The 25,724-nt window shown below is 52.9% G+C and overlaps 1 protein-coding gene across 2 annotated transcripts; it reads left to right on the forward strand.

Annotated features, from left to right (window-relative positions):
- Positions 1-294: 294 nt before the first annotated feature.
- LHX2 (LIM homeobox 2) lies at positions 295-24,267 on the forward strand. Of its 2 annotated transcripts, none has more exons than XM_074362202.1 (5): positions 295-5,255; positions 6,765-6,967; positions 7,890-8,293; positions 13,938-14,143; positions 21,195-22,683. In XM_074362202.1, exons 1-5 carry the CDS (start codon positions 5,136-5,138, stop codon positions 21,270-21,272), a joined length of 1,011 nt encoding a protein of 336 aa, XP_074218303.1. In that variant the 5' UTR covers positions 295-5,135; the 3' UTR covers positions 21,273-22,683. The 2 variants fall into 2 exon arrangements, with proteins under 2 accessions (XP_074218303.1, XP_010954459.2); XM_010956157.3 differs by lacking the exon at positions 21,195-22,683 and adding an exon at positions 23,394-24,267 and having other exon boundaries at positions 3,668-5,255.
- Positions 24,268-25,724: the final 1,457 nt, after the last annotated feature.

Here is a 25,724-nt window from a genome sequence, read left to right on the forward strand (position 1 = left end):
ACATCAGTATAAAACACTCCCCCCTTTGCTGAACAAGGCTCCCAAGCCTAGAAAGGTGGTCATTATTGAGGATATGGGGCTTTTCTGCCATCCCTCGGACTCAGCTTCACCCTATCTTTTCTTGGAGATGTCCACAACCCCGCGTTCCTGTGCAGTGGTAAGGAATCACCGTTCCTCTGCTATAGGAACAAGAGACAGAGGTTAGAGAGGAGCAGAAAGTGCCGGGAGCTTACCCTACTGGAGAGTTCCTGGGGGCGTGTGTGTGATACGCTGGAAGTGGACTTTGAGATGTTGGTGGCTTTGTTCAGTTTCTGACATTCTCTAACCAGAATTCAGGTCAAGACAGACCACAACAATCCAAGGGAGCCCAATTTTTTTGAGGGGGGCTCTTTGACTTTTTAAAGTGTAAACCACCAGGTTTCTGAAATAAATAACCAGCACTTCCAGTAGCAGCCTCACTGTAGAGGGACACACCCCCATGGACACACACAACACACACTTCCCTAAGAAGACCCACTTCGATGAGGAAGGAGTCTAATTTGCTGAATGGTGCAACATGGTGAACAGGAGACATTATACTTTACTCAGGGAACGAAGGCAGGCAACTGGCCCTGTGACTGCAGCCAACAGCTTTAAGAACACAGTTCTTCCTGCTTCAAGGCAGAGAAGAAACAGTTGTTTTTGCCTCTTTCTTCTTTGCGATTATCATCCAAGAGGCTTTCCCCGACCCCAATCCCCAGCACCATCCTCAGTGTTTCAGATCATCCACTGGCGGTGCTCAAAGGGGGGCCCCAGACAGGCCGGTCTGGGGCCAAAGAAAGTGGCTCCCCCTGCGCGGAATCCTTCCCTGGTGGCTCCCAAATCAGGCGTTTTCTCTGCCTGCCTTTCCCTCGGGGGAGCCTCGAGAGGCTGCAAAAATCTGGGCGCCCGTTCGCTCGCTTGTCAAGAAGCAAACTGTCTTCACATTCTCCAAGAGCAACATCCCTGCCTAGGAAAAGGAAAGAAGAGGCAAAATAAATAAAACCAGTTAATGTTGTAGTTAACTTGCAAATCAAGTAAATCTGTTGGTGCCGTATTTGAGAAATAAACCATCAGAGCGTCACAGCAAACACACACTTCTGAACGTCTTCATTTTGATTTAATGGTATATCAGCGTCAACTATCGCTTCCTCTGCTGGTACACACGGCCTGATGCCGCGGGAGGAGGGTGCCCATGTTTATCACCGAGTGAGATGACTAATTACACCTTGTCAATCACCGGCTATGAAGACATAAAACCAGCGCGCACAATGAAGTAGTTGCCTGCAGCGTCAATTAGTTGGCGATTCGGAGGTTATTGCGTGGCCCTGCTTTGGCCGCCTCTAATAACAGGACAGAGCGCCGGGAACAGCGCGCTGATCAATCACCCTCCTTCCGCTGCTGCCCGGCTCCCGCCCCCTCTTCCCCCCGCCAGGCCCGGCCTCACTTTCTCTGGGCGGCATGTGCTTCCTCCCTCCGCGGCCCCGGCTCCGTGGCGCCGGCAGCCCTGGGAGCCCCGGGAAGTTTGCGCGCCGCAGCTCCGCAGCCGGCAGCCGGGAGTCCCGCAGCCTTCGGGGAGCGCTGGGGCTGGTGGCCCCTTTGTTGGAAGAGGCGTGGAGGGAGCGCTTTTGTTCTGAGTTCGTCACGGTGGCCGGCTGGAGGCTGCTACCTCATTATGCGCCGGGTCTGCCTGTCTGCGAGGAAGCAGATGGTGGGGAGGTAGGCAGCGGCGAGAGTAGCCAGACCTGAATTCCGTTCACCTGTCACCTCCCACAAAAGGCAGGTTCAGGGGACTTAGGGAGTCTCTTCCCCTATCTGGGGGGAGGGGAGTCGAAGGGCCGCCGTTTTCAGCGCCGCCGAAGGTTCCATTTACCTGCAGATGCCTGCTCCCCCCACCCCCTGCCATCCCCTCGGCTGAGGCTTCTCGCACCGTGTAAATGTCACTCACGTGTCAGGATGTGTGTTTACAGCCTGTTCCTCTCCTTGTTTAGTCTCCGCGGACAGAGCTCAGCGGTTATGCGAGGTGCCCCTGACGCTGGGGGAGAGTAGCAAAGTTACGGGCCTCTGAACCCTGGGCGGGAGCCCCCAGATCCCGCCCCGCGGCGGCAAATGGGTTGGAGTCTTGCAGACTCGAGCGAGTCCCAGTCTGACACAGAGGAATAAATAGGCGGGCGCACTCGGCGGGAATCCTGACTGCCAGGGAATTTGGGGTCGGTCAGGGATGGGTGTCGGCTACCGGTCAGAAAGGTGGTGAAGAAAGCTTGTGCTTACAGATATGGGGGAAGTGAGGAGCCGCAGGGCGTGTTTCCACGTTTCTTGGGAAGCCCGCGGCAAGAGTTACCGGGTGCTCCTCCCCCCGCCCGGCAGCTCCTAAGGCAGTCCCTCGAGTTCTCGAAAACGTATTGCGTCCATCCAGCCTGGGCGCAGAGCTGCACCAAGGACAACTCCAGGTTGTTACAATTTTTTCCTACCCGTTGGGCGACCTCCAGATGAACCCCGGTGACTCTCAGATTAGATTTTCATTCCCTACTTTCTTTGAAAGTGCCCCAGATGCGTCAGTGAAACATACTTGTGTAGGCGTCCGCGTGCCTGGGCGCCGGCCCGTGTACAGGCGCCAGAGCACACGTCTGTGTGAACACGCGCGCACGCGCGTCTTTGGGTTTCTGGTCCTTCCCTCGCTTTGGAGCATCTGTGCATGTGCCGCGTGTACACACATACTTGTAACTTAAAGAGTTTTTGAAAATACGCAACACATGGCCTGGTCGAATCACACGCAGAGATTTAAGGAGAATTGCCTGAGCATGCAGTTGTACATATAACTGTGCAATTTTCCAATTTATAGACCCATCCTCCTGCCTGGCGTTGTACACTTAAACTTGAGGTGCACGTGCTAGTTCTACATTTCTGCTGGTTCTGTTTTTGCCAACAGAAACAAACGTGTGCATTTGCACACATGAACATGCATGTACTTGGGCATTACAAGCACACATATATTTATGTCTGAAATTTACATTATGTGGAAAGTATGAGTTTATGCTGCCCCAATCCTGTGCCCTGTAAGATAAACTGCACAGATCCTGGCTAACCTCTTACCTCTTGTTGGCAAGGGTGTCACTTCACACTGACCCACTTCCAAAGCAGAGCCAGGGGATGGGGTTCTGTAACTGACTAGCTGATTCAGTTTTTGTCTACAATCACTTTTTATTTCCTAAATCCAGCTTCACTACACACTTGGGTATCACCCTCAAGAGAGTGTTGGTTGAGCCTGAAGTCTGGGGACTGGGACGGCAGTTGGGATTTAAGGAGCAGGCCAGGTTGTTGGTCCTCGGAGAAGTGGCGGCAGGATGTCTGCCCTTCAGTAACGGTCTGTGGTGGGATGCACCCAGTGGACAGAGAATGGGACTGTGGTCTTTAAGAACTTCACTGATGCCTAATATATCTCATAGTGGGAAAGTTTTAAAAGGGAGGAGATGGAGAGGGAAAAGGGAGTGATGAAAGAATTTGTGTAGTGCCTACTATGTTCCAGGCATTTTACATCCGTGATCTATTTTCGCTCATCACATCCATGTGGAGAGGGCTTTCTTGTGCCACATTTAAAAGATCAGAAACAGGCTTAGGGAAGTTGTCACTTGCCTAAGGTTACATTGCAAGTAAAGGCAGAATTAGGATCTGTACCCATGCCTTTCCTAGTTCCTAAAGCCAGGAACAGCGAGAAGGAGCTACGCATTGGGTCATTAATTGGGCCCTAGCTCACTTGAAGTGAGGATAAGCCAACTGGCCCCACTCTCCGGGAGCCACAGCTCCCGCCGGTTCTAGCTTCTCTGGTTCAGCCGGGTCCGCGGGAGGCCTGCGCGGCAGTCCACAGCCCGCGGCGCGGAGCCTAGGCCGAAGGCAGAACTCGGCAGGAAGCGGCCGAAGGCTCCCACAGCTCTGCCCCGGGCCTGCCTTCCCAGGCCTTCCCAACCGGTGCCCGAAGGGCGGCTCTGGGCCAAGAGGAGACCGGAGTGAGACCTTCTCAAGCATCCTCTGGCGGCTGCGCCTTCTTAGGGTGGAGACGGCGGGGAGAAAAGGTCTAATTTTCCTTCCCGAAAAAAATCACAGGAAACTGTTAGTAGCTTAAAACTCCAAACCCCGCGCTCTCCCTCCTCCCTCCCTTCCACCCGCCCCCGCCCTCCAGCCTCGCCCACCAGCTCCCACCATCTCGTCGCTCCTCTCCTCCTCTTGCTGCTCCCCTCCCTCTCGGGTCTCCCGCCTTCCCGGAGCACGCGCTGCCAGGGCCGGGGTGCCGGGCGGCCAATGGCGCGGCGGCAGGACGTGATGTCAGGCGCGGCTGTAGAAAAGGCGCGGACGCTTGGCTGGCGCGGACTGCAGAGCCGGGGCTGGGCTCGGCGCGCTCTTGGAGAGCATTGCGCGCGGCTGGGCCCGCGGCCCGCGGCTCCTCCTCCCACTCTGCTCCTCCTCCTTTTTCTCCTCCTCCTCCTCCACCTCCTCCTCCTCCTCCTCCTCCTCTTCCTCCTCCTCCTCTTCAATTCTCCCGGTGTCTCGGCTCGGCTCACTGGCTTCGGAGAAACCCCTACTCCAGTAGCCGACCCAGCGTCTAGGCGGGTCGCCTTGAGCTGGGGGCACACCCCGGGGAGGGGAGAGGTCCAGGCAGCTGGGCCGCCGCGGGCACCTAGTCTCTCCCCCGTGAGCCCTGACCACAGCCGTCGCCGCCTCGGGCAGAGTTTGCGCTCCTGCTTTGCGCCCGGGGCGCCGAAGCCGGGCGGGCGATGCCCCCGGCGTGAAAGCGCCCGCGGCGGGCGCCGACCTCTGCCCTGGTCTCCCGCCCCCTCCCGCACCAACGCCCCCCCCCGCCCCGTGCCCTTGTGACCCTGGCTTTGGCGCCGCCGCCCAGGCGCCCCGCGATGTAGCTGCCCCCGCGCCTCGGCGGGAGGCGTCCTGGCCCGCGGGCGCCCGGGGCCCGGAGCCCGGCCTGGGGGCGCAGCCGAGCTCGGGCGGGGCCGGGGCCGCGGTGGCGATGCACCGGGCCCGTTAGCCCGGGGAGCGCCAGGCAGCTGAGGCGGGGGGCAAGCCCTCCCGCAGAGGAGCCGCGCCCCCGGCCCCGCCGGTCCGCCGCGATGCTGTTCCACAGTCTGTCGGGCCCCGAGGTGCACGGGGTCATCGACGAGATGGACCGCAGGGCCAAGAGCGAGGCTCCCGCTATCAGCTCCGCCATCGACCGCGGCGACACGGAGACGGTAGGCGCACGGCTGTGGGGTTGGGGCCAAAAGCTGGGACGGGGCCGGCTCGGTCTGCGCCTCTGCTCTCCCGAGTTTGGGGGCACTTTGAGGAGCGTCCTTCGTGCCGTACGGGACTGGACGCTGGGTATCCATAGACAGGATGCAAGGCCCGTAGCTCCCCGCTCGGGGGAAACCCGGCTGCTGGGGAGGAGGAGGGAAACAAGGTTAAAACCGAAATTTTAGACCCGGAGGGTGGAAGAGAACATTTCTCCCGAAGTGGGAGCAAAGTCCTACCCGCGGCCCGGATCGCTCTCTTTTCACTTCTCCAGCTTTTTGGTCGCCAGCCCCGGGCTCTCCACCACTCGGCTCTAGCTGCTGGCGGCGCCGCCTGCGGCGCGGGGAAGGACAAACCAACCGGCAGCTCCAGCAGACTTGGGCCTTTCCCCGCCTCCTGGCAATCGGGGTTCCCTCCCCAGCGCAATTTCAGGGGTCGAAGTCGTCTGGGCCAGCGCTTTTCGTTGATCGCATCTTGGGCCTCCCTACTTCGCCGGGTTAGGGCTGGGAGTTCAGGCTCTGGCCTGGCTCTTGCGGAAGGAGAGTCCATTCAGACCTCCACACCTGGCTCCACCGGCCCAGCCCCAAATAGCCCCAGTTCCTTGCCTCAGACTTCCCTAGGGGCCAGAAGAGCAGACACTGTGCAAGCTGGACCCAGAAGTGACCTTTAGAAGCCGAGGAGGTGGGGAGCATGAATAAAGCTTCTCTGCTTGGAAAGCAAGAGAAGCTGCCCAGTGTCTCTGCTTCGAACTCTTCTTCCCAGGTTAAACCCTCTCAGCCTGTCAGTTTGGACAGGGGAGGGTTTGAATTGGGCCTGTCCTGCACTCAGAGACTTTGAGGGTGCCCATGAACCCCACTCACCATCTCCCAGGACCCAAGAGGGCCCCAGCCAATGTGGAAGAGGTGGTGGAGGGGCAGAGGTTGCTGTGCGATTTGCCCTGGCCTAAACCTTCGGCTTAAGGATCGAGAGATCGCCAGGATTAGAGGCCAGGAACTTCATGGTATCTCTGGAGAGGAGTCTGTGTGGAGGGTGACTTTTAATGGTCATCTTACCCCTTTTCCTGGGGCCTAGTGGAGTGGCTCCTTTTAAGAAACAGTTTTGGGGGAGCTTTTGGAGGGCTTGGCTGAAGTAGCCACCACGGCCTCAGTCTTCAAACACAGTATGAGCCTTTCTGGAAAAAGAGCAGAGGGGACAGGAAGCGGGAGACGTAAAGAGGAAGATCTATCCAGGCCAGCAGCCGGTCCTGGGCCTGTGGCTGGCTTGGGCTGCGTGGGCGGGCCTGGGTTCTGGGCACCCTGGATATGGGCCTTTTGGGGTGGAAGAAGCGCACCGCACACCCTGGCGGCGCCCTCCGCATTTAGGGCAAGCCGGAGCCACGGAGGGAGCTCCGGGTGCCCATTACCCCGCGGCGGCGGCGGCGGGGTCGCAGGCTGACGCAGGCGCTGCGGTCTCGCGCCTCCCTCCCTCCGCAGACCATGCCGTCCATCAGCAGTGATCGCGCTGCGCTGTGCGCCGGCTGCGGGGGCAAGATCTCGGACCGCTACTACCTGCTGGCGGTGGACAAGCAGTGGCACATGCGCTGCCTCAAGTGCTGCGAGTGCAAGCTCAACCTGGAGTCGGAGCTCACCTGTTTCAGCAAAGATGGAAGCATCTACTGCAAAGAAGACTACTACAGGTAGCCCCCATTTCGGGACCCACTGCCCTGGGCATCCAGGACCCCTCATCTCAGACGCCATAATATCCGGTTGCCTTTCCCTCCAATCCCAATGGAGGGTTCCCTACCTAGGTCTCCCCTTCTCCAAGCCAGTACAAATTAGATGATAACCTTTTAAAACAACACTTTGAGGGAACTCTTGGAAGTGTAGGGACCCAGAAAAAAACAGCCCTCTTCTGAGCTTGGACCAAAACTAAGCTTGGGTTGGGGGGTGGTCCTTGCCCCTTTCTCCCTTTGAAGTTTCTTGGGTCAATTAGAGGGAAAAGAAACAGGCACCCCAAACTGCCTGGGTTGGTGGAACAAAGTTGGAGGGAGAGCTGGGGGATCAGATTGGGTGTATTTCCGGGTCTTTCCTGGAGATGGGAGTGAAAGCTGGCCAGGATTAAAGAACCGGAATCACTAACAGGCTCCAGGTTCCTTGTTTCTCCTCTCTGGGTTTAGGGTTAGGTCTGCTTATTCTCTCTCTCTCTCTCTCTCTCTCTCTCTCTCTCTCTCTCTCTCTCTCTCCCTCTCTCTCCCTGTCTCTGTTTCTAGCAAATTACAAAGGTCTGCAGGATTTCCAGGCACTAGTGTGGAGGGCAAGGAAGGGATAAGTAGGAAGCTTCCCCCTCCTTCCCAAGCAGAGGCTTTCCTAAAGCTTGCTCAGACTCTGGGTAAAGTAAAGCCTTGGTAGGCATGAAAATGGTTAAGGGGAACTATATTTCAGGGTAGGGCCAGACCTGGGCCAAAGTCTAGTTCCCTCTCCTCCCATCCTCCAAGTTAAGACCTGGTTGTCCATCTTGAGGAGTGGATTTCCTCCAGTAGCAGCAGTGTCATTGGAGGAGGGATATGGGGGGTACCCAACCGTGTGTCCCCACAGTCCCTCCCTCGATGGTCCCTACAGGAGGTTCTCTGTGCAGCGCTGCGCCCGCTGCCACCTGGGCATCTCGGCCTCGGAGATGGTGATGCGAGCTCGGGACTTGGTTTATCACCTCAACTGCTTCACGTGCACCACGTGTAACAAGATGCTGACCACAGGTGACCACTTCGGCATGAAGGACAGCCTGGTCTACTGCCGCTTGCACTTCGAGGCGCTGCTGCAGGGCGAGTACCCCGCGCACTTCAACCACGCGGACGTGGCGGCCGCGGCGGCGGCAGCTGCCGCTGCCAAGAGCGCGGGGCTGGGCGCAGCCGGGGCCAACCCTCTGGGTCTTCCCTACTACAATGGTGTGGGCACAGTGCAGAAGGGGCGGCCGAGGAAGCGCAAGAGCCCCGGCCCCGGGGCGGATCTGGCGGCCTACAACGCTGGTGAGTGCGAGGCGCCCCGATGGGTTGAGGGAAAGTTCCTGGCATCAGTGGCCGAGAGCGGAGTGAATCTCAGTGTGCTATACAGAGCACTCTGGGTACTCCAGCCTTCAGCTTCCCCAGGCTCTAATCGCCGGACGACCTGGCAGCAGGGACATTAACTCCTAGGGCTCCAGCTCGTGCGCCTGCGGCTGGGGCGGGAGGAGAGGGTGTGTTAGTGGTCTTGATGTGCCGAGTGCAGAACCTCGTCGCTGAGAAATTTTTGAGAGGCAGCCTTTTGGTTTGGGCCTTTTACCCACTTTGCTGGGCAGAAAGTGCAAGGAAAAATAAAGCGAGGCAGAGCCGACACCAAACAGGCTCTTGGTTGGCGCGGCTGAGGAAGAGGATCTGGGGCGATGGATGAGCGAGGCAGGGCGGTGGGGGTCCCAAGAGAAAGGGCTGGCAGTGGCCAGGGCCACCAAGCTCCGCCTGGCCTGCGGCGGGTCATGCGAAGTGTCCTGAGGCGGCAGGCTTGGGAAACCAGCCCAGGAACCTTTTGTGCAAAGGCGGGTCGTAGTGACCATTTGATCCTCCTGCTCTGCCAGGTCTCAGTTTTCCCCGGGGTTCTTCCTTGGAGTTTCGGGCGACAGCGGGGCGCTGGGACGACAGCGCCCTCGGAAGCCGGCGCCCGGGGTGAGAAGGGAATACGCCTGGCCTTGCGCAGGGTTAGAGTGGATTTCGCATTTCCGGCGTCTTTGGACCCCGGGCCGCTTGGGGAGAGCTCTGACCCCTCTTGCGCCCCTCCCTGCTCAGGACAGCTGCGGAGGTTCTGAGGCCCGGTAAATTGAACCATCAACATCTGCCCGAAGTCTGCAGAGCCAGGAAAGGTTTATGACTACCCGGGCTTCTGAACTTGATAGAGTTTATTTGCAGTTACTTTTCTTTCGTTTGCGATAGAGTCGGATTGGAAGAATTTGTTTTCTTTCTCCTTTTCCCCTTAGTCTAAAGCACAAGTGTAAACAACAAAAAACAAAAAGCCAGGACTGTGCAAAGAGGGCTGTGGTGGGGATTATTTTTAAGTCAGGATTATTTTGACCTTTAGGAATCTGAGCTGCCTGGGGAGGTAAATGGGGATGGATGGGGGTTCCTGGTTTGCTCCAACGAAGTTGCTTGTTGGGTGATCATGGGGCATGTATGTTCTCTGTGTGCGCAGCTGGGAGGAAATTGCCGCCCATTCTGGTAAATGGTGAGGTGGCTACAGCCAGGTCTGCCTGAGATTTGTTGAAGGCTCTGTCAGAGGTGCCAATCTCCAAAACTTCCATTCCTCATCCCCCACCACCCTGAATAGATTAACCAAGTCCAGAATAGGTCTCCCAAAACAAAGCCGTGTCTATTTATCAAATGGGGTTGGCCTCCAGTAGGAAGCAGCATGCAGGCTGGGCCACAGAGTGCATAGTGAGTGAGGAGCAGGATTATGTTTTCCAGGGCACGCAGGTTCACAACCTGATTTACAATGGAAAGGTAGAAGATACAGAGATTTATTTGTGCTTTTTGCTGCTCTGTCACCTTCCCTGGCAAGGCTGTGCTACACCAAACAAGATGTGGCTGGAGGCTGAGTTTCAGAGGAGCTGGCACCTCTACAAGACTTCCCCACGCATGCCATCTCCTAGTTTTTAATTTGGCCCTTCTCTTCTCCCCCGCCCCATTCGGTTCTCTAGGCCCCCACCCCCTTTCTCTTTCTGCGTGTGTCTCCCGGTTTCTCTGTTACTGCCTTCTTTTCTCTCCCGGATCTCGTATCTCTGGCCTTGGTCCGCGCTTCCTATGCTGGTAGAAACCGCGCACGGCGCGTTACTGGTGACTGTGCGACTCGCTTACTCGGGGCTCCTGGGACTAGGTTGGGAAAAGGGGGCGCCTCCCTGGCCGCACCCGCCCCGCCAGGCCTCCCCAGGTCTGGCCACTATCCCCCTCCCTCCATTACCGGCGCCCGCAGGAGAGAAATGGCCGCAGTGTGGGCCTCTGGGCTGCTGGGACTGGAAGGAGGGCCACGGGAGCGTGTGATTGCTGTGGTGTGTCCCCGCAAGTGTGTGTGCTGGCGTGTATGTGCGTGTTTCTGATTGTGAGGACTCGAGCTTGTTTGTGTGCGTGTCCCACACCCAGGGGCCCAGCCACACCAACCAGCTGCAAAGCTTGTCGCTCTGGGGGACAGTCGGGTGGTGGAACGGCGGCACCTTACTACCCGGTGGCGAGCTCCGGCAGAGTGGGGAGGGGGCGCCGTCGGTGCGCCCGGCCCTCGGTTTAGGGAAGGACAAACCGAGTGGCGGGGCGCAGGGTCAGAAAGTCCTTCCGGGGCGGTGGCCGCGGTGGCCCTCCTCCGGCTGCCCCTCTGGTCTGAGAGCACAGCCGAGGTCTCGGAGGCGGAACTGAAACCTACCCCAGCCCGGAGCGTGGCTGCCCGCGGGCTGGGGGCGCCACCAAGGCAGCCGGAGCCTGTGAGGGGCCCGGGCCAAGCGCTCTGCACCGGGGTTTGCGCCGCACGGCCACGGGAGTCCCGCGCGGACCGGCCGGTCGCCCGGGCCTCCCGAGCCCCCGCTTTTTGTGTGTGTGTGCCTGGCGGCGTAATTACTGATTTGATTCCAATCCATTATTTAGACAATTGAACCTACAATCTCGTCTTTAGTAAAATGAGGCGAAGTCAGATTTGATTACAGGTTCAGTCCCAGCGACAAGAGCTCGAAACCCGATGGGTTAATAACAGATCACGAGTAAATTATTCATGATTTTACGAGCTCTTTAGCTCCATTGAATCGGCCTAATTGAGAGGAAAAAAAAAAAAAAGAGAGAGAGAGAGAGAGAAAGCTTAGTCCTTCCCCTCCCTTCGTCCCCTTGCTCCTCCCCGGATCCGATCCTGGGGAATCTCCACCCGGCCCTGGAGCTGGGGGCCGGAGTGAGGGGGCCTGGGGCACGGACAGATCTGGGCCCAGTGGCAGCTTCTCCGCCCCCAGCACAGCCCCCTGACTCAGCCACTGGCCAGCTTAGGCCTCCCTACCTTGGGCCGGCTCCTTCTCTGCCCTCTCATCCTTTCCCCTCTTTCCCCTTTTCACCACTTCCCAGCCTGTAACAGCTTTGGAAAGGCCTCCCCACAGGGACCCAGTCTCTCTGAGATCCTAGGATTCAGTTCCTTAACCTGGACCCTGCATCACACAACATCGCCCCTATTCCCGGGCCTCACTGTCCCCTCAGGCTCTCTCTCTGTCTCTCCCGAGTTCTTACTGTTTTTGTAGCAGTGTCTCTCTGGTTCTCCCCATCTCCACTGCTTTCTTTCCTGTCTCTCCTCTCTTTTCCCTGGCTCTGTCCATCTTCCCCCCCCTACCAACCTTCCATTTCTTTCTCTTCATTCTGTCTTTCTACATCTGTCTCTTTCTCTCCTTTCTCTGCCCTTTCTTTCTCCTCCCCTGAAACACCTCCCCCCACCTAAGCCACACTCAGGGCACGTCCCTTGGGTGCGTGGGGCGCCGAGGTCCCCATGGAGCTCATTAATAGCAGCAAGGCCTAGGCGGGGGCTGGGCAGAGGGATGGGCCCACAGATCCCCTATGGGGAGCCCTGCCCCACCCCCCTGTGGAGCTGGGGACTTAGGGGCATGAAAAGGGTCTGCTCCCCACAGCAGGGGACAGGGCAGTTTCCATGGATCCCATTTGGAGTCATGCTCTGATCCCCTTTAAATTGCTGGATCCCCATTCTTCACTCTGGGCACTGTCAGTGGGAGTACAGCACGGGTGGAGGACTTGGGTGCGTGGGTGCATCTGGGAAGGGGACCTTAGGAAGTGTAGCCACTTGCTAACAGCTCCAAGGTTAGGGACAAGACCTGCATCTTACAAATTTTTTCTGCAAAGGACTCCTTCTCAATTGGGCAGGGGAGGATTAGGTCACCAGAAGAGCAGGAGTATTTCTGAGTTAGGAAAAATGCAGGACTCTCAGTTAAATTTGAATTTTGGGTAAATGACAAATTTTTAGTGTAAGTGTATCCCATGCAACATTTAAATTTTAAATAAACAGTGAATAATTTTATAGTATATGTGTATACTAGGCAATATTTGAATTTTAGGCAGAAAGCAAATCAGTTTTTAGTATAGGTATGTCCCATACAATATTGGAGACATCATACTAAAAAACTGTTCATTGTTTATCTGAAATTCAAATTTAACTGGGCAACCTGTATTTTTATTTGTTAAATCTGGCAGCTCTATCACGGGCATGTGATGAGACAGGAGTTATATCCCCAGTTGCCCGCTTTAGGCAGACTGAATTAATCTCCTGTGAGGCGTTTCCCAAAGTAAGGCCTAATGTGTGGGATGGCCCAGGATTGGACGAGAGGATCTTGGAGAAGGGTCCTGCATGTCCCCATCAGCTGCCAGGTTGCCAAGCAACTTTCTGAGGTTTCTACCCTTCTTCACCACCCCCAGTGCCTTCCAGGCATTGGCAGCCAGGCCCCAGCTGGGCCCCTTCTGGATGGGGACGGGCTCCCCAAAGAGTCATACTTCATCTTTGCCTGCCTTTGTGATGTAGTGGAAAGAAACTGCAAGGGTTGCAGTGTTGAATCTAGGCTCAGCCATTACCAGTGGTGTGGCCATGTGCCGATGGCTTCATTTCCCTTAGCATTAGTTTCTTCATCTCTGAAATGGGATGAATAGCAGTAACCACCTCTTAGAGCAGTAGTAAAGGCCCCATGATCTACGGAGAGCCACAGGTATACCATGGGTGTCAAATACATGTTGACTTCTCCCTTCATCTTCCTCCTCTTTCCGGTTAGAACTCTGCTACTCCATGAGATTTCCAAAGATCACTTAACCTCCCCGCCTCATTCACCTCATTTGTAAAACTGGGAAGCAACTGCCTTACAAGGCAGTGGTGAGGATTAAAGTTCAAAGTACAATTTCCAACCTTCAGCCCAGTGCCTGTTGCCCAGGGCCTACGGGTCGTGCAGTACTTCTAGGTGTGGGAACTGATGAGGGTGGAATGAAAGTGGAAGAGTAAGGAAAGTAAGTGGAAGTCTGTGATTTCCAGGTGCCTGCCCCAAATACTGGGCGGGGGTGCAGGGGAGGGGGAGACTGGAGATTGCATTCCTCCATAGGGAGTGCAGGGGGAAAGAGGAAGATGGTGGGCCTGCTGTGCCCACAGTCAGGTGACTTCCCTTTCTGAGCCTCAGTTTCAACATTTGTAAAAAGGGGGAAATAATACCTGGCTCAGAGGGTTGTTTTTAAGGACAAGAATGTGCATGTGAAGCCCTTTAGCACATCATCTGGAGTTTAATAAGCCATCAACAAGTTGTAGCTGCTGCTGCTGCTGCTGCTGCTGCTGCTGTTATTATTATTATTAATTATTATTATTATTGTAACATGATGGCTCAGAATGGTTTTTGGATTCTCCTAGAGCTGGGTTTGAATCCAGCATTTCCTAGCAGAGTGACCCTGGGCAGATGGCTCCCCGAACCTCAAATTTGCCTGTAAATCTATAAAATGGGGATAATATCTCCATCCCAGCAGGGTGCAGTGCCCGCAGTGTGGTCCAGAGGCTAGAAACACTTGGCACTGGTGGGGTGGGTGTGGACTTGGCAGTGTAGTTGGGGCCGGGCCAGGAGGTTCACCTGCTGCCTCTGCGTCCCCTCCCCAGCGCTGAGCTGCAACGAGAACGACGCGGAGCACCTGGACCGTGACCAGCCCTACCCGAGCAGCCAGAAGACAAAGCGCATGCGCACCTCCTTCAAGCACCACCAGCTTCGGACCATGAAGTCTTACTTTGCCATTAACCACAACCCTGACGCCAAGGACTTGAAGCAGCTCGCGCAAAAGACGGGCCTCACCAAGCGGGTCCTCCAGGTCAGCCGGCCAGGGCTGGGGGTAGGGACTAGGGCCTGGGGTGGAACCCCACCGCAGCCATGGGCCTTGGAAGGACGTTCTGCTCTGTCTGCCTATCTCTTTGTTTATCTTTCTCCGTTCTCTTTCTCCATCTCTTCTGTCTGTCTCTTGCCGTATTTCAATCTTTTTTTTTTCTAACTTTGTCTTCTTCAAGTTTGTCCCTCAGTGTTTCTGTTTTGTGTCTGTGTGCCCCTCTGCCTCTTTGTCTACACAGTCTCTTTTCTTTCTTGTAAGCACTTCTTAGTTGCTATTTATTACTCAAATGACACTCAAATATGTTCATGTTGTAAAAGGTTCAAGCATTTCAGATAAATCCAGAGCTCCCCTCCCCACCTTGGCCCCTTATCCCAGGATGCCTGTCCAAGGGAACTGCTGTTAGCCATTTGCTCCTTCTGCTTCTTGCTCCTTACTTGCTCTCTCTCGTTTCTTTCTTTCTGTCTCTCTCTAGATTTTCCTTCTGTTTCTTTGTTGTTTCTCAGACTCTTCCAGAAGCAGGGTTTGGTGAGGGAGGGTGATTAGGCCGACCTCCTGGGTGGAAGTAGATGGGCGCCTCTGAAACCTAGCAGTATTGCACTTGTATGTGAGGGCGATTTCTTGAGAGAGAGGATCCAGAGCTTTCACCAGATTTCCCAATGGTCTGTCATCCCAAAGATGTAAGAACCCCAGTCTGGGGAGTCCCAGGTGCCTGTATGACTTAAACTCGTGGCAGAGCCTGGGGCTACTTCTGAAATCTTCAGCTCCTCTGCTAACTCATTTCCTGGTCTGAGGCAAGTCACTTAACTCCTCTGAGCCTCAGTTTCCTTACATGTGAAATGGAAGAAGAAACTTATTCACAAGAAATTATACTGCCCGCTTAATTGTAGGAGCCATTGAGATAATGCAAGTGTCCTTCACAGTAGCTGACACTTAGCTGCTCAGTGGATGGAAGCTAAGAATGACATTAACTAGATTAACTAACTGATATTAACTAATACAAACAATTATTATGGGGGCTAGACTTCAATTTCCCTAGCTGGACAATAATAAGATGGGAGAATATCCCCTTTTACATCAAGTTTAACCAATTTATTCCTCAGTGTGTGGTTGTAGGGTTAACAGCGCACATTTTGGGGGTGAGAATATTGAGAGTTGAAGGGATCTGCCCGTCAGGAGGAGTGGTGCTGGGATTCCAGTGCAGGCCAGTCTGACCCGCCCTCCAGCTCCAGGTCTTCCGAGATTGAAGGGCGGGAGGTGGGCGGCAGCACCGACTGGGTGAGGACGATGGGCACTGAAGGCTGTGAAACTGCCATAAGTTTTCCTGCGAGTCTGTCAGAATTTTCAGAAGAGCATTCTGGGAGTGATGGTGGTGGCAGGGATGGGACTGACCGCGGGCCAAGGTCCCGGGGAGTTGGCGGCCCCACACCGCCTTGGCCCGGCTTCCAGCGAGGGGGATTTTGGGCAGCTCGGTCTCGCGCGGCTTCGGTGACGTAGCAGAGGGAGGTGAGGGGCCGCCAATGGGGCGCCGATGCGCCTCTCTGGGCCCGCCCCCCGCCCTGCGGCTCCGTGCGGACCCCGCCGCTCCTGTTTGGGTCGGTTTTGCCCGAAGGTCTCTCTAGCTTGGGTTCCAGAAGGGACGGGGATACTGCTGCGCCTGTGTGCGTCTCGGATCCCGCTGGTCTGTTTCCCTCGGACTTTACCTTTTGGGGTTTAGGTCAGGGGACCCTCCATGGCGCCCCCTCTGTTCCTCAGCTCTGGGCGAATTTGGACTGAAGACCTGCGGTTGCCGCGTTTTCTCTGGTTAGTAGTCCCCTCCTCTGTCTAGATGCCGTTATGGTGAGCTGGCGACGGGGAGGAGTCCGTGAATCAAGCGCCCGGAGCAGGGGCTTGAAGTTAGGCAGAGCTGAATTCCGTTCTGCCTGTGTACTCACTGGCGGTGTGTGTTGGACAAATTAGTTACCCTCTCTGTGCCATAGCTTTCTTATCCGTAAAATGGGCACCATTAGGGCATGTACTTCACCAGTTATCCAGATTAAATAAAATAAAGAGTAAGTGCCCATGGTGGGGTCTGAATCTGGAGTGAAGAGCTGATCTCTGCTGGCCTTGGTAAGGCAGGAGGCTTGATTTAGGAGCCCATTGGAGTTCCAGAATAGTTATCTCTCATTCTTTTATCTGACCAAATACCTGTTGGCACTAGGCCCTGGGGACACAAAGATGAATGAACCACAGTCCTGGCCCTGAAGAAATTTACCTATTAGGTGCTGAGACAGACCACAGTCAGTTTCCCTATAATGTGATCAGTTGGGAGAGGGGGTTGTGCAGGAAACCAGGGGAGAGACCAACTACCTACCCTGTGTGTGAAGAAGGAGTCACCTGAATGACCTGGATCTAGGCTTGCCTCTCCCCCCCAGAATCCTGTTCACATCTGCATGTCCTCTCTATCATGGGGACTCAGAAAAGCCAGGGGCATGGGACTAGTTGAGAGAGAGAAGCACTGACATAGTGGTGTGTCTACTAATCCATAAATGTTTCAGTGCTCTGCTATGTGTCAGGTACTTTGAAAGGCCAGTGAAACACATTTGCTCATTGAGTCCTCATTATCAGACATCGTGATCCCTTCTCCTCCACTATACGGATAAGAACTCTGAGGCTCAAATGATCCCCGCTTGCCCCATGTCACACTTTGCTGGTAAGTAGCAGAGCTGGATCCAAACCCAGGCCCGTCTGATGAGCGGGCGTTGCACTTTCTCCTCTAAGCCAGCCCAGCCGTGACTGCATCTGAGCGTGAGAGCTTGTACATTGTTGGCGTGAGGGTGGCCATACCCTAGGGCACATCAGACCACTGTTTTCCCTCCTCCCAGACCGCCAGACCTCCTGCACAAATCCTTAATATTCCCTAACAGCACAACACCTCATGATGATGCAGCAGTTTGCAAAGCATTATCGTTCTAGCCACTGGTCTTCCTTAGCTTAATATGTTCCTGCCTATTTTATTGATGAGAAGCTGAAGAACTAGTGAGATGAAGTGATTTATTTGAGGATATGGGAGCCAGGCATTGGCAAGGTGGGGCTCTCTCCCAGGTGTTGACTACTGATGGGCTGGCTGGGGGAGGTGGGATGTGGGCAGTTTGGAGCAAGGTAACTGGTGGTGTGGAAGGTAACATACAGATTCAGATCCTTTCTGACATACCAGCAGTGTGATTTGGACACCTTAATGTCTCCTCTCAGAGTCTTATTCCTTGTCTTTGAGGTGGAGATAATGATAGTTTGTATCCTGAGGGTTCCTAAGGATTGAGACAATGAATGGGAGGCACTACAGCATGCTGCCTGCTGGTACAATGTAGGTGCCCATGAAATAGTTTCTCATCACTGGCTACACCAGCTTCATGGTGCTAGGCCTTGGGTGCCCCCTGCAGGTTGTGGTCCACTTTGACCCTTCAGAGTGTCTGTCTGCATGGCAAGGGCAGGGTGGGGTTGAGGCTGAGTTCCCAGAAGTGGATGACGTAGGATGTGTGTGCGTGTGTGTGTGTGTGTGCGCGTGCGTGTGTGTGTGTCTGTCTGTCTAGGGTTCTAGGCTGTTATTGAATCTGTAATGCATGAGCACCACCAACATGGCAGGCCTGGGATGCAGTATCCCAGTATCCCTGCTGGAAGTTGGAGCTGATATGAGGACCAGACTCAGCCCTCCCACTTACTTCTGAGTGATCATGAGCAAGTGGCTTAACTTTTCTGAGCCTCAGTAGCTTCAGCTATAAAATGGGGATAATAGTAATGCTTCACTAGGCAGTTGCAAGAAGTAAATAAGATGACATAAAGTGTAATTTATAAAGTATGTATCAGGGACTCTGCATATTAATTTCACACACATTTACATAGTAGGGTTCAGTCTACCACCCCTTTTTGCACACATTTAAAAAATTTAATTATCTTCATTTTGCAGATGAGGAGACAGGTTCAGAGAAGCAAAAACCCTTGCACTGAATCTCACAGCTAACAAGTGATGAGGAGTCAAGCCCAGATTGGCCTGATTCCACAGCTCTTTCCAACACAGCGCAGTGTAGGGATTGTGATTCCCAGCACCCCCTGCCCTTGGATCTAGCTGCCGAATGAATGCAGCAGTACAGATGGGAGCAAGGGAAGGAGTGGGCTGTAGATGCCATGTCTTGGTAGGAAGCAGGAATTCTGTTGTGAAGCCCTATGTAAAGTGCATAAAAATGCTCAAAATTGTCATCAGCAGCAGCATGACGCCCACCGTACTCACTTGTCATCAGTGGGCAAGGTGATCAGGAGGCAGAATGGCCCTTGGACAGAGGTCCATTTAGATATCAGGCTTTGCCAGTTCTTGGAGACCATTCCTCAGCACTTCCATGCACCTCTGAGTCACCTCTCTTCCTTCCTGGGGAACAGCCAGGAAGGCAGAATATTAAGATGCCCTCAGCTTGGGGAGGGGGCTAGTGAGCTGACTGACTGGGACGAGAGGAGATCTCCTTAGGGGTTCCTAGCGTGACTTTCAAAGAAAATACATTTTAACAATCAACAGTTTAAAAATATTCTTCAGATGACTAGTTAGTCATCATTAACCTGTATGAGAACTCAGGAACTGAATACACTAGCTTTCCTCTGTTTGTTCACTTCAACAAATGCACCAACCTGCCATGTTCTGTGCAGGACTTGAGGTGCTGAGAATTCAGTGGTGACCCTGTCAGTGAACAGTCCCTGCTGGAACAGACAGTCCAGAGGGGAGACGAAGTACAGCAAGATATTGTATAAATAATTAAAACGGTGATAAGATTAATCTGTATTTTTCCATATATTTGAAATAGTTCATCATAAAAATATCTTTTAAATGATTCCAGGACCAAGTAAGTTTGGGAAATGCTAAAGATTGTGTCTTTCTCTTGGAGATCAGAGCATGTTGGCAATCATACAGGCATTGAGAAATCTTGAAGAGATTCAATTTTGTCTCATCTAACATTTCCCAAGTGTATTTGGTCACGTAACCTTTATTTAACTCTTGACAAAAATAAACTAGAAGGGCTAGGATGGAAAAGTATAGGGTTGCAACAAGAGCATAAAGATGAGGACCTGACCTAGGGAGGGAGGTAGTCAGGAATGGCTTCCCTGAGGAGGTTAGGTCTCCACTAGGGCCAGTAACTTCAGTTCCTTGGGCCTCAGCTTCCCCACCTGTAAAATGGGCAGAATGAGCATTATTCTGCTTGTCTCTTGCACAGAGCTGTAGGGAGTGTTTGATCTAGTGATGGACAGTTGGAGCTGGATGGAGTTTCATAGATGATTTGGCCCAAATCTCTTTTTAGAAGAGAGGAAACTGAAGCCCAGAGAGGTGGAGTAACGCGTCTAAGGCCTCACAGCAAAGTAGTTGTAGCCCTGGAGCTGGAACCAAGGGGTCATGATGTCCAGTCCAGTGCTCAGGATTTTTGGTTCTTTAAAGAAAACTTTTAAAGCTTATAAAACAATAGAACCACCATACAGACAGGTTAGAAAAATAGGGGGGAAAATTACCCTATGAGGACACAGGAAGCCAATAATCCAGGCGTGTAGTTTGCGGGTTAAGTAGCGGGTAAGGACGAGGACCCAGTTGCTGGGATTCACATCTCAGCTCCACCCCTTTGGCTGGGCTCTGGGCCTCAGTTTCCTCACCTGACCATAGTATTAGCACCGACTTTGTAAGACATTAACGGGAGTTCATACATGTAAAATGCTTAGAACTTTGCTTGGATGTTGCCTTGCACTTAGCGAGTGAATAATAATTCGTTGTTATTATTTGCTTTATGAAGTTGCAATACCAGAGGACGTAGTTTTGTTATTTTTTTCCTTCACATGATGTCCATCATGAGACATTTCCTCTGCAACTGCATGGAGTGGCTGTGTCATGACTTCTGCGTGTCCCATCTGGTCGGATGCTTTGGATACAGCCATTAGTTTTGATGTTATTAAAAAAAATGCCAGAGACATCCTTAGGCATGAAGCTTATATCTTTTGGCTGGTTTCCTTAGCAACCCAGGAGGGGATTTGCAGGTCAAAGTAGGTTTCCCACAGGCCCTCCTGGTCTCCTTGATGAAAGGACCCCGGGGAGGGGATTTGTGAGCCCACAGGGCCAGTAGGTGTCTGAGGAGGTGGCACTCAGCCATGTGGGCTTCCTCATCCACCCAGGACTTACTGGGTTCCCTTGGGCAGCAGGCTGAGGCACTTCCCGCAGATGAAGAGAGAGGGCTGCTGGTGTTAGAAGACGGATGGGTGGAGCAGATCACCTTCCTTGTTGCAGCTGCCCTAGAATCCCAGCCTGCCAGAGCCCCAGAAGGCCATAGAGAATGCATGGTGTGGTCCAACCTTCCTGTCATACAGGTGGGGAAACTGAGGCAGACCCAGAGGTAAGAGACTAGCACAAGGTCACTTGGTTCGTCAGTGGCACAACCAGAACTGGAAGCTACAGCTGGTGCTCTTTCCACTGCACTACAGTTGCTTCTGTGTTTGTTCCCTCATTCATTCATTCATTCATTCACTGATTCACTCACTCAGGATCATGTGGTAAGGAAACCATGGACTTTATGTGATAGATAATCCTGGATTCCCAGATTCTAGTCTCAGCTTGGCCTCTGTGTGACCTTGTGCAAGTGCCTTCACCTCTCTCAGCCTCTCTGGTTTTAAATCTATGAAATGGGGATAATGGCAATCACCCCCTCCTTGGCCTATCATGGAGATAACCTGTGACTGTGCACGTCAGAGGGTAGCCTGGCGCCAGGCACGTAGAGATCTATAAAAGTTGTCTGTTATTATTACTATTGACTCAATGCATATGACTGATTCTTAATCTTTGCCAGTCCCTGTACCACATCCCCAGGGACATGAAGATGACTTAGACAGGGTACTTGCCCCACCAACCTCTTGGGAGGGGATTTTTTTTTTTTTTAATACCCTGGAGAATTCTGGTGAAGCCTGGCTTAAGGTGAGAAACAAACTCAACCCAAACCCCCACAGCAGCTGGCTTTTAGTTGAGTTGTTGACTTTCATCCACCAGATTCCCAGCGCCTCGGATCCAGTAAAGCAGAGAAGGCACTTGTGGAAGATGGTGTCATTGTTTACAAACCACTGTTAGGGGCAACGCCGGAGAAATAGCAAACAGCCAGTAACTAACTGGTTCCAGCCCTTCCCAAGGGCTTGGAGCCCCGGACCAATGGGCCATGCGCTGCCCCCGGCGCTTCCTGTTGCAGCTACTGCTCAGAGAGTCGGACGCACAGGGCACTCACGGAGCCACACACGGTCAGGACAGGACGGTGGCAAGAGGTGACACCAAGACTCTGGCATTTCTCATCCCCAATCTTCAAAGACACTTCGGGGAAGTCGCCTCCTTTCTCTGAGGGCCTCTTGGGGCTTCCTCCATCATTTTCTCCATCAGTCATTCTCTGGGCCAGACAGACACGGAGTCTCACCCCTGCAGATTTCTGCAGGAGGGGCAGGGAAGGAGCCCCCACCCCCAAGAAGTGCCTGTTGAGCCTGGCCTTAGAGCGCTGGACTTATTTGTGAGCTCCTGGAAGAGGTGATGGGCTTGCTTTGGGCAGAAGGCCAGGGAAAATGTGCTTTCTTTCTGGAAAGACCCAGCGTGCTGGGGAGAAAGCTTTGTTTCCTGACTTGACAGGGTCCGTGTCTCCTTCTTTACAACAGAATTCTTGAGGCTGTGCTTCTTAATTGAGCCCACGTTGTATCAGGCCACCAAAAAGTGGGTTTGAGGCCACAGGCCTCTGAAGCTGGGGTGGTCCCTAGGGGAGGGTTGGGCCTGGCGTCGGCCCTTCCCATCCCTGTCTGAGACTCTGGGAAGACAGCAGATGCAGGCACATCTGGAAATATGCAGCTGGACACCCCAGAATCTGTAAAATTCCCCAAGGCCCTTTGTTTTACAGGGAGCCTTCTGGAGGGTGTTTTCCTCACGCAAAGGGAAGTGAAAAGGCCCTGCCCTTTGGGAGACACAACTTCCCACCCTGTCCCCCTCCCCCTAGGTTCTCTGGGCTTCTCCTGGAGCACTTTGAGGTTCTCAGGGTATAGCTGGATCTCTGTGCAGTTCGACGGGTGGACATCCTAGTTGGGAGGGGGCGCTGTGTAGGCGAGGTTTGATGCTTGTCTTCGTGTGTACAGGCTTGTGGGCAGCGTTGTGGGTGTGTGTGTGTGTGTGTGTGTCTGCGCCCAAGGGAAAATGAAAGCAAACCCTTATTCTCTCTCTTTGGCATTCCTTTCATACCAACCTCAGTAACGTGGCCCACCCCCCCACCTCCCTCATAAATGGTACAGGGACGTGGCAGGTTGGGAGAGGGAATCTGCGGCTCACTACGTCCTGGGCCTTTCTTTAATCGGGCAGCTGTTCCCTCTCTGCCCACTCTGCCCTGAGACCTGAAACCCAGTGGTCCAGGATGCCAGCGGCTTCTCCAACGGATGGTGGTGGGGATTAAGATCCCCGTCTTTCTCTTCCTCTTAGTAACTCTTTGTTGACTGAGTCCTGTGTGTTCTTTTCACCATTCTAGTGTTTCCCAGACTTACCATGAAAAACTTAAAAAACCGCACCCATAAGAACTTGTGGGATCTCTTGCCTGCTTAAAAGATGACTGCCGAGAAACCCGAATCTCTCAACCATTGTGAAAAATGATCGAGATCTAGTTTGTGTGAATCTTCCAGAACATAATAGAAATGCAATGTGAGCCACATATGTTTAAAAATTTCCAGTAGCCACGTTAAAAAATCAAAAGGAAACCCATAAAATTAATTTTAAGAATTTATCTTTTTGGCCCACTTTGTCCAATATATTATCATTTCAGCATGTAATCAAAATAAAACTTACTATTGAGATATTCAACCTCTTATTTTTTTTCATACCAAGTTTTCAAATCTGTGGTTTCAAATCTCACCTACCGACCAGCTGCTTTGGGGCTAGTCACGTTTCAAGTGCTGGGTAGCCAAGTGTGGCTACGATCCTGGAGAGCGCAGCTCAGCTCTGGAAACATCTTACAGAAGGGGAAACCCCGTAACAGCCAATTAGAGGAAAGGACATTTTTATTGCATTAAGAACAAAATATTGGCAGCCTGACTTTTTAATCCCCATCCCCCACCCCATCGTTGAGACAAGGATTAGCATCTCTGAGTTAAACAGTCGGCTGCGGGAGGGGATGCTCAGCTCTTCTCTGGTCCTGCCCGGCTTCCTCTGACCAGCCCTTCCCTCTCCTCCACGCAGGTCTGGTTTCAGAACGCCCGGGCCAAGTTCAGGCGCAACCTCTTACGGCAGGAAAACACAGGCGTGGACAAGTCGACGGAGGCGGCGCTGCAGACGGGGACGCCGTCGGGGCCGGCCTCGGAGCTGTCCAACGCCTCGCTCAGCCCCTCCAGCACGCCCACCACCCTCACAGACTTGACTAGCCCCACCCTGCCGACTGTGACGTCCGTCTTAACTTCTGTGCCTGGCAACCTGGAGGGCCACGAGCCTCACAGCCCCTCGCAAACGACTCTCACCAACCTTTTCTAATGACTCGCGGCCCCCAGCCCCCGCCTCCGCCCCACAATTTCTTTAAAAAAGAAATTATCTTTAGTTGAATTCCAAGTGTATTTTAAAATAGAGGCTTTGAGCAACTAACTAACCACATTTTAGGATCTCGCCTGGAAACTGAGGAAGAAAATAATTGCGCGCCCGGCTGACGCAGTGGTGTGGACTGAGGAATTACTTGGAAGATCTGTCTGCAACACAACATTTGTGTCTCTGTACAGTTTTGTGGACTGAGCGAGGAAAAACAACAAATAATTTAAGTTGGCTAGAGCTTCTGTATTTTCAAAGACTGCCACGTGCCTTAGGAATACTGTTTTATCTCCATACTTTGGATGACTTGTTCATTTTTCTCTCCCTCTTTTTCTCTCTGTATATTTATGACCAGAGCAAAAAATGTAAAAAAAAAAAAAGTTTGTTACTTTGAATAGTCCTAAAAAGAAAAAAAAAGGAAAAAAAATCAAACCCCCTCCAACGGTCGCTTTGTTGTTTTAGAATTTTAAGGTGGAAGTCTGTTCGAATACCAGAATTTGTAAAATCTAACCAGTAATAAAACCACTTATTGAAACTAGTTGGTGCTACTGCTGTTTAGTTAGGTGTGAAATTCACAGGACGTAAGAGTCTTACCGAAGCCCAGAAATAAATTCCAGGGTCTCCCCCTGCTTACCTATAATATTTACTCATAATAATTTATAAATATTTATTTATAATATTGGTGGGGCCCCTCTTTTGTGCCAGACTTTGGGCTGCTGGTTGGGATCCAGAGATGAAGGAGACACAGTCCCTGCCATTGAGGAATTCAGAGTGGAAGGAGAGACGGACAAGAGATCATCTTAATACGTGTGATATGTACTACATGGAGAGCATGTAAGTAAATACCACTCATTCATTTATTGTTTCAAACATTAAATAAGCACGCTCTGCTGGATACTTGTGACACAAAGGTCAGAAGTCATTACACCTGCCTTTTCTGCTCTTCTCTGGGCTGGAAGGGTGTGTCAGGCAATGAGGGGGGCCTTTCCCCATGAGGAGTGAATGTAATGAATGACACAAAATTTAAAAATCTTCCAAGAAGGTGAAACCAAACTAATTTTGTTCCTTTACTAAAGGTAACCTCAGAAACCCAGAGAAAAGATGCATCCAGAGAGAATGGAGAATGTGAGCCAGGTGGAATGAGATTGGAATCTCTACTGTTGAGCAGTGTGAGCTGAGGGAAGTCATGTCACCTCTCCGGGCTTCAGTTTCCTCGGCTGGAGGGTGACGATCGTGACCTTACATGACAGCTGTAGTGAGGGTGAAGTAAGGTGTGTTGAAGGGCCCAGCAGAGGGCCTGGCCTATAGTAGGAGCTCAGTATATTTTATGGAGTAAACAAGTGACACAGAGTCAGGACTCTGTAGGTGGAGGGCAGGAATGTGTGTATCTAGGCATTGCCTGTCATTGCTTGATGCATCAAGTAGGTGTGGTGTCTGTCACTGAACATCTCACTCTCTCATTCCTTGCTCTGAGCCCTGCAGTAGGGTCCTCTGTTCCAGCAGCTATCTAGCAAAGTGCCCCACAGTGGCCCATCAATTTGACAATCCAGAGGGAAAATCATAGCTGCTTTGAGGAGAAAACAGCCAGGCAGAATTGGGCAGAGGAGCAGTACAGCCCAGGACTGTGGTCTCTTTCCCTTTCCTCTGCTGTCATGATTGGGACCAGGGGGAAGGGATTGGAGCAGGAACAGGTTCAGAGTATGTAAAGCCTGAAGTGACTCACCTTCTGAAGTGTTAAAAACATACACGCTCACAAAACACTATTGTTGGTATTGCTCTTCAATGCCTGGCAAACAGTAGGAGCTCAATAAATTTTTGTAAACTTTTATATTGATGTCTAATGTGCATAAAGTGCACACATCTGAAATGAACAGCTTGATTACTGTTTTCCAAATGGGGACACCCACGTAACCACCACCCAAATCAAGGTATAGGACCTTTACAGCACCCCGAATTCTCCTTTGGGCCCTCCCTGTCAACCCCTCCTAAGGTAGC

This window comes from Camelus bactrianus, chromosome 4 (assembly GCF_048773025.1).
Source record: "Camelus bactrianus isolate YW-2024 breed Bactrian camel chromosome 4, ASM4877302v1, whole genome shotgun sequence".
NCBI classification, from domain to species: Eukaryota; Metazoa; Chordata; class Mammalia; order Artiodactyla; family Camelidae; genus Camelus; species Camelus bactrianus.

Bases quoted from the DNA above. Each gene is read 5' to 3' on its own strand.
- LHX2 (XM_010956157.3), top strand. From the start codon at position 5,136: ATGCTGTTCCACAGTCTGTCGGGCCCCGAGGTGCACGGGGTCATCGAC. The intron at 5,256-6,764 runs GTAGGCGCACGG...CTCCCTCCGCAG, and splicing joins ACCGCGGCGACACGGAGACG to ACCATGCCGTCCATCAGCAG. The intron at 6,968-7,889 runs GTAGCCCCCATT...TGGTCCCTACAG, and splicing joins TGCAAAGAAGACTACTACAG to GAGGTTCTCTGTGCAGCGCT.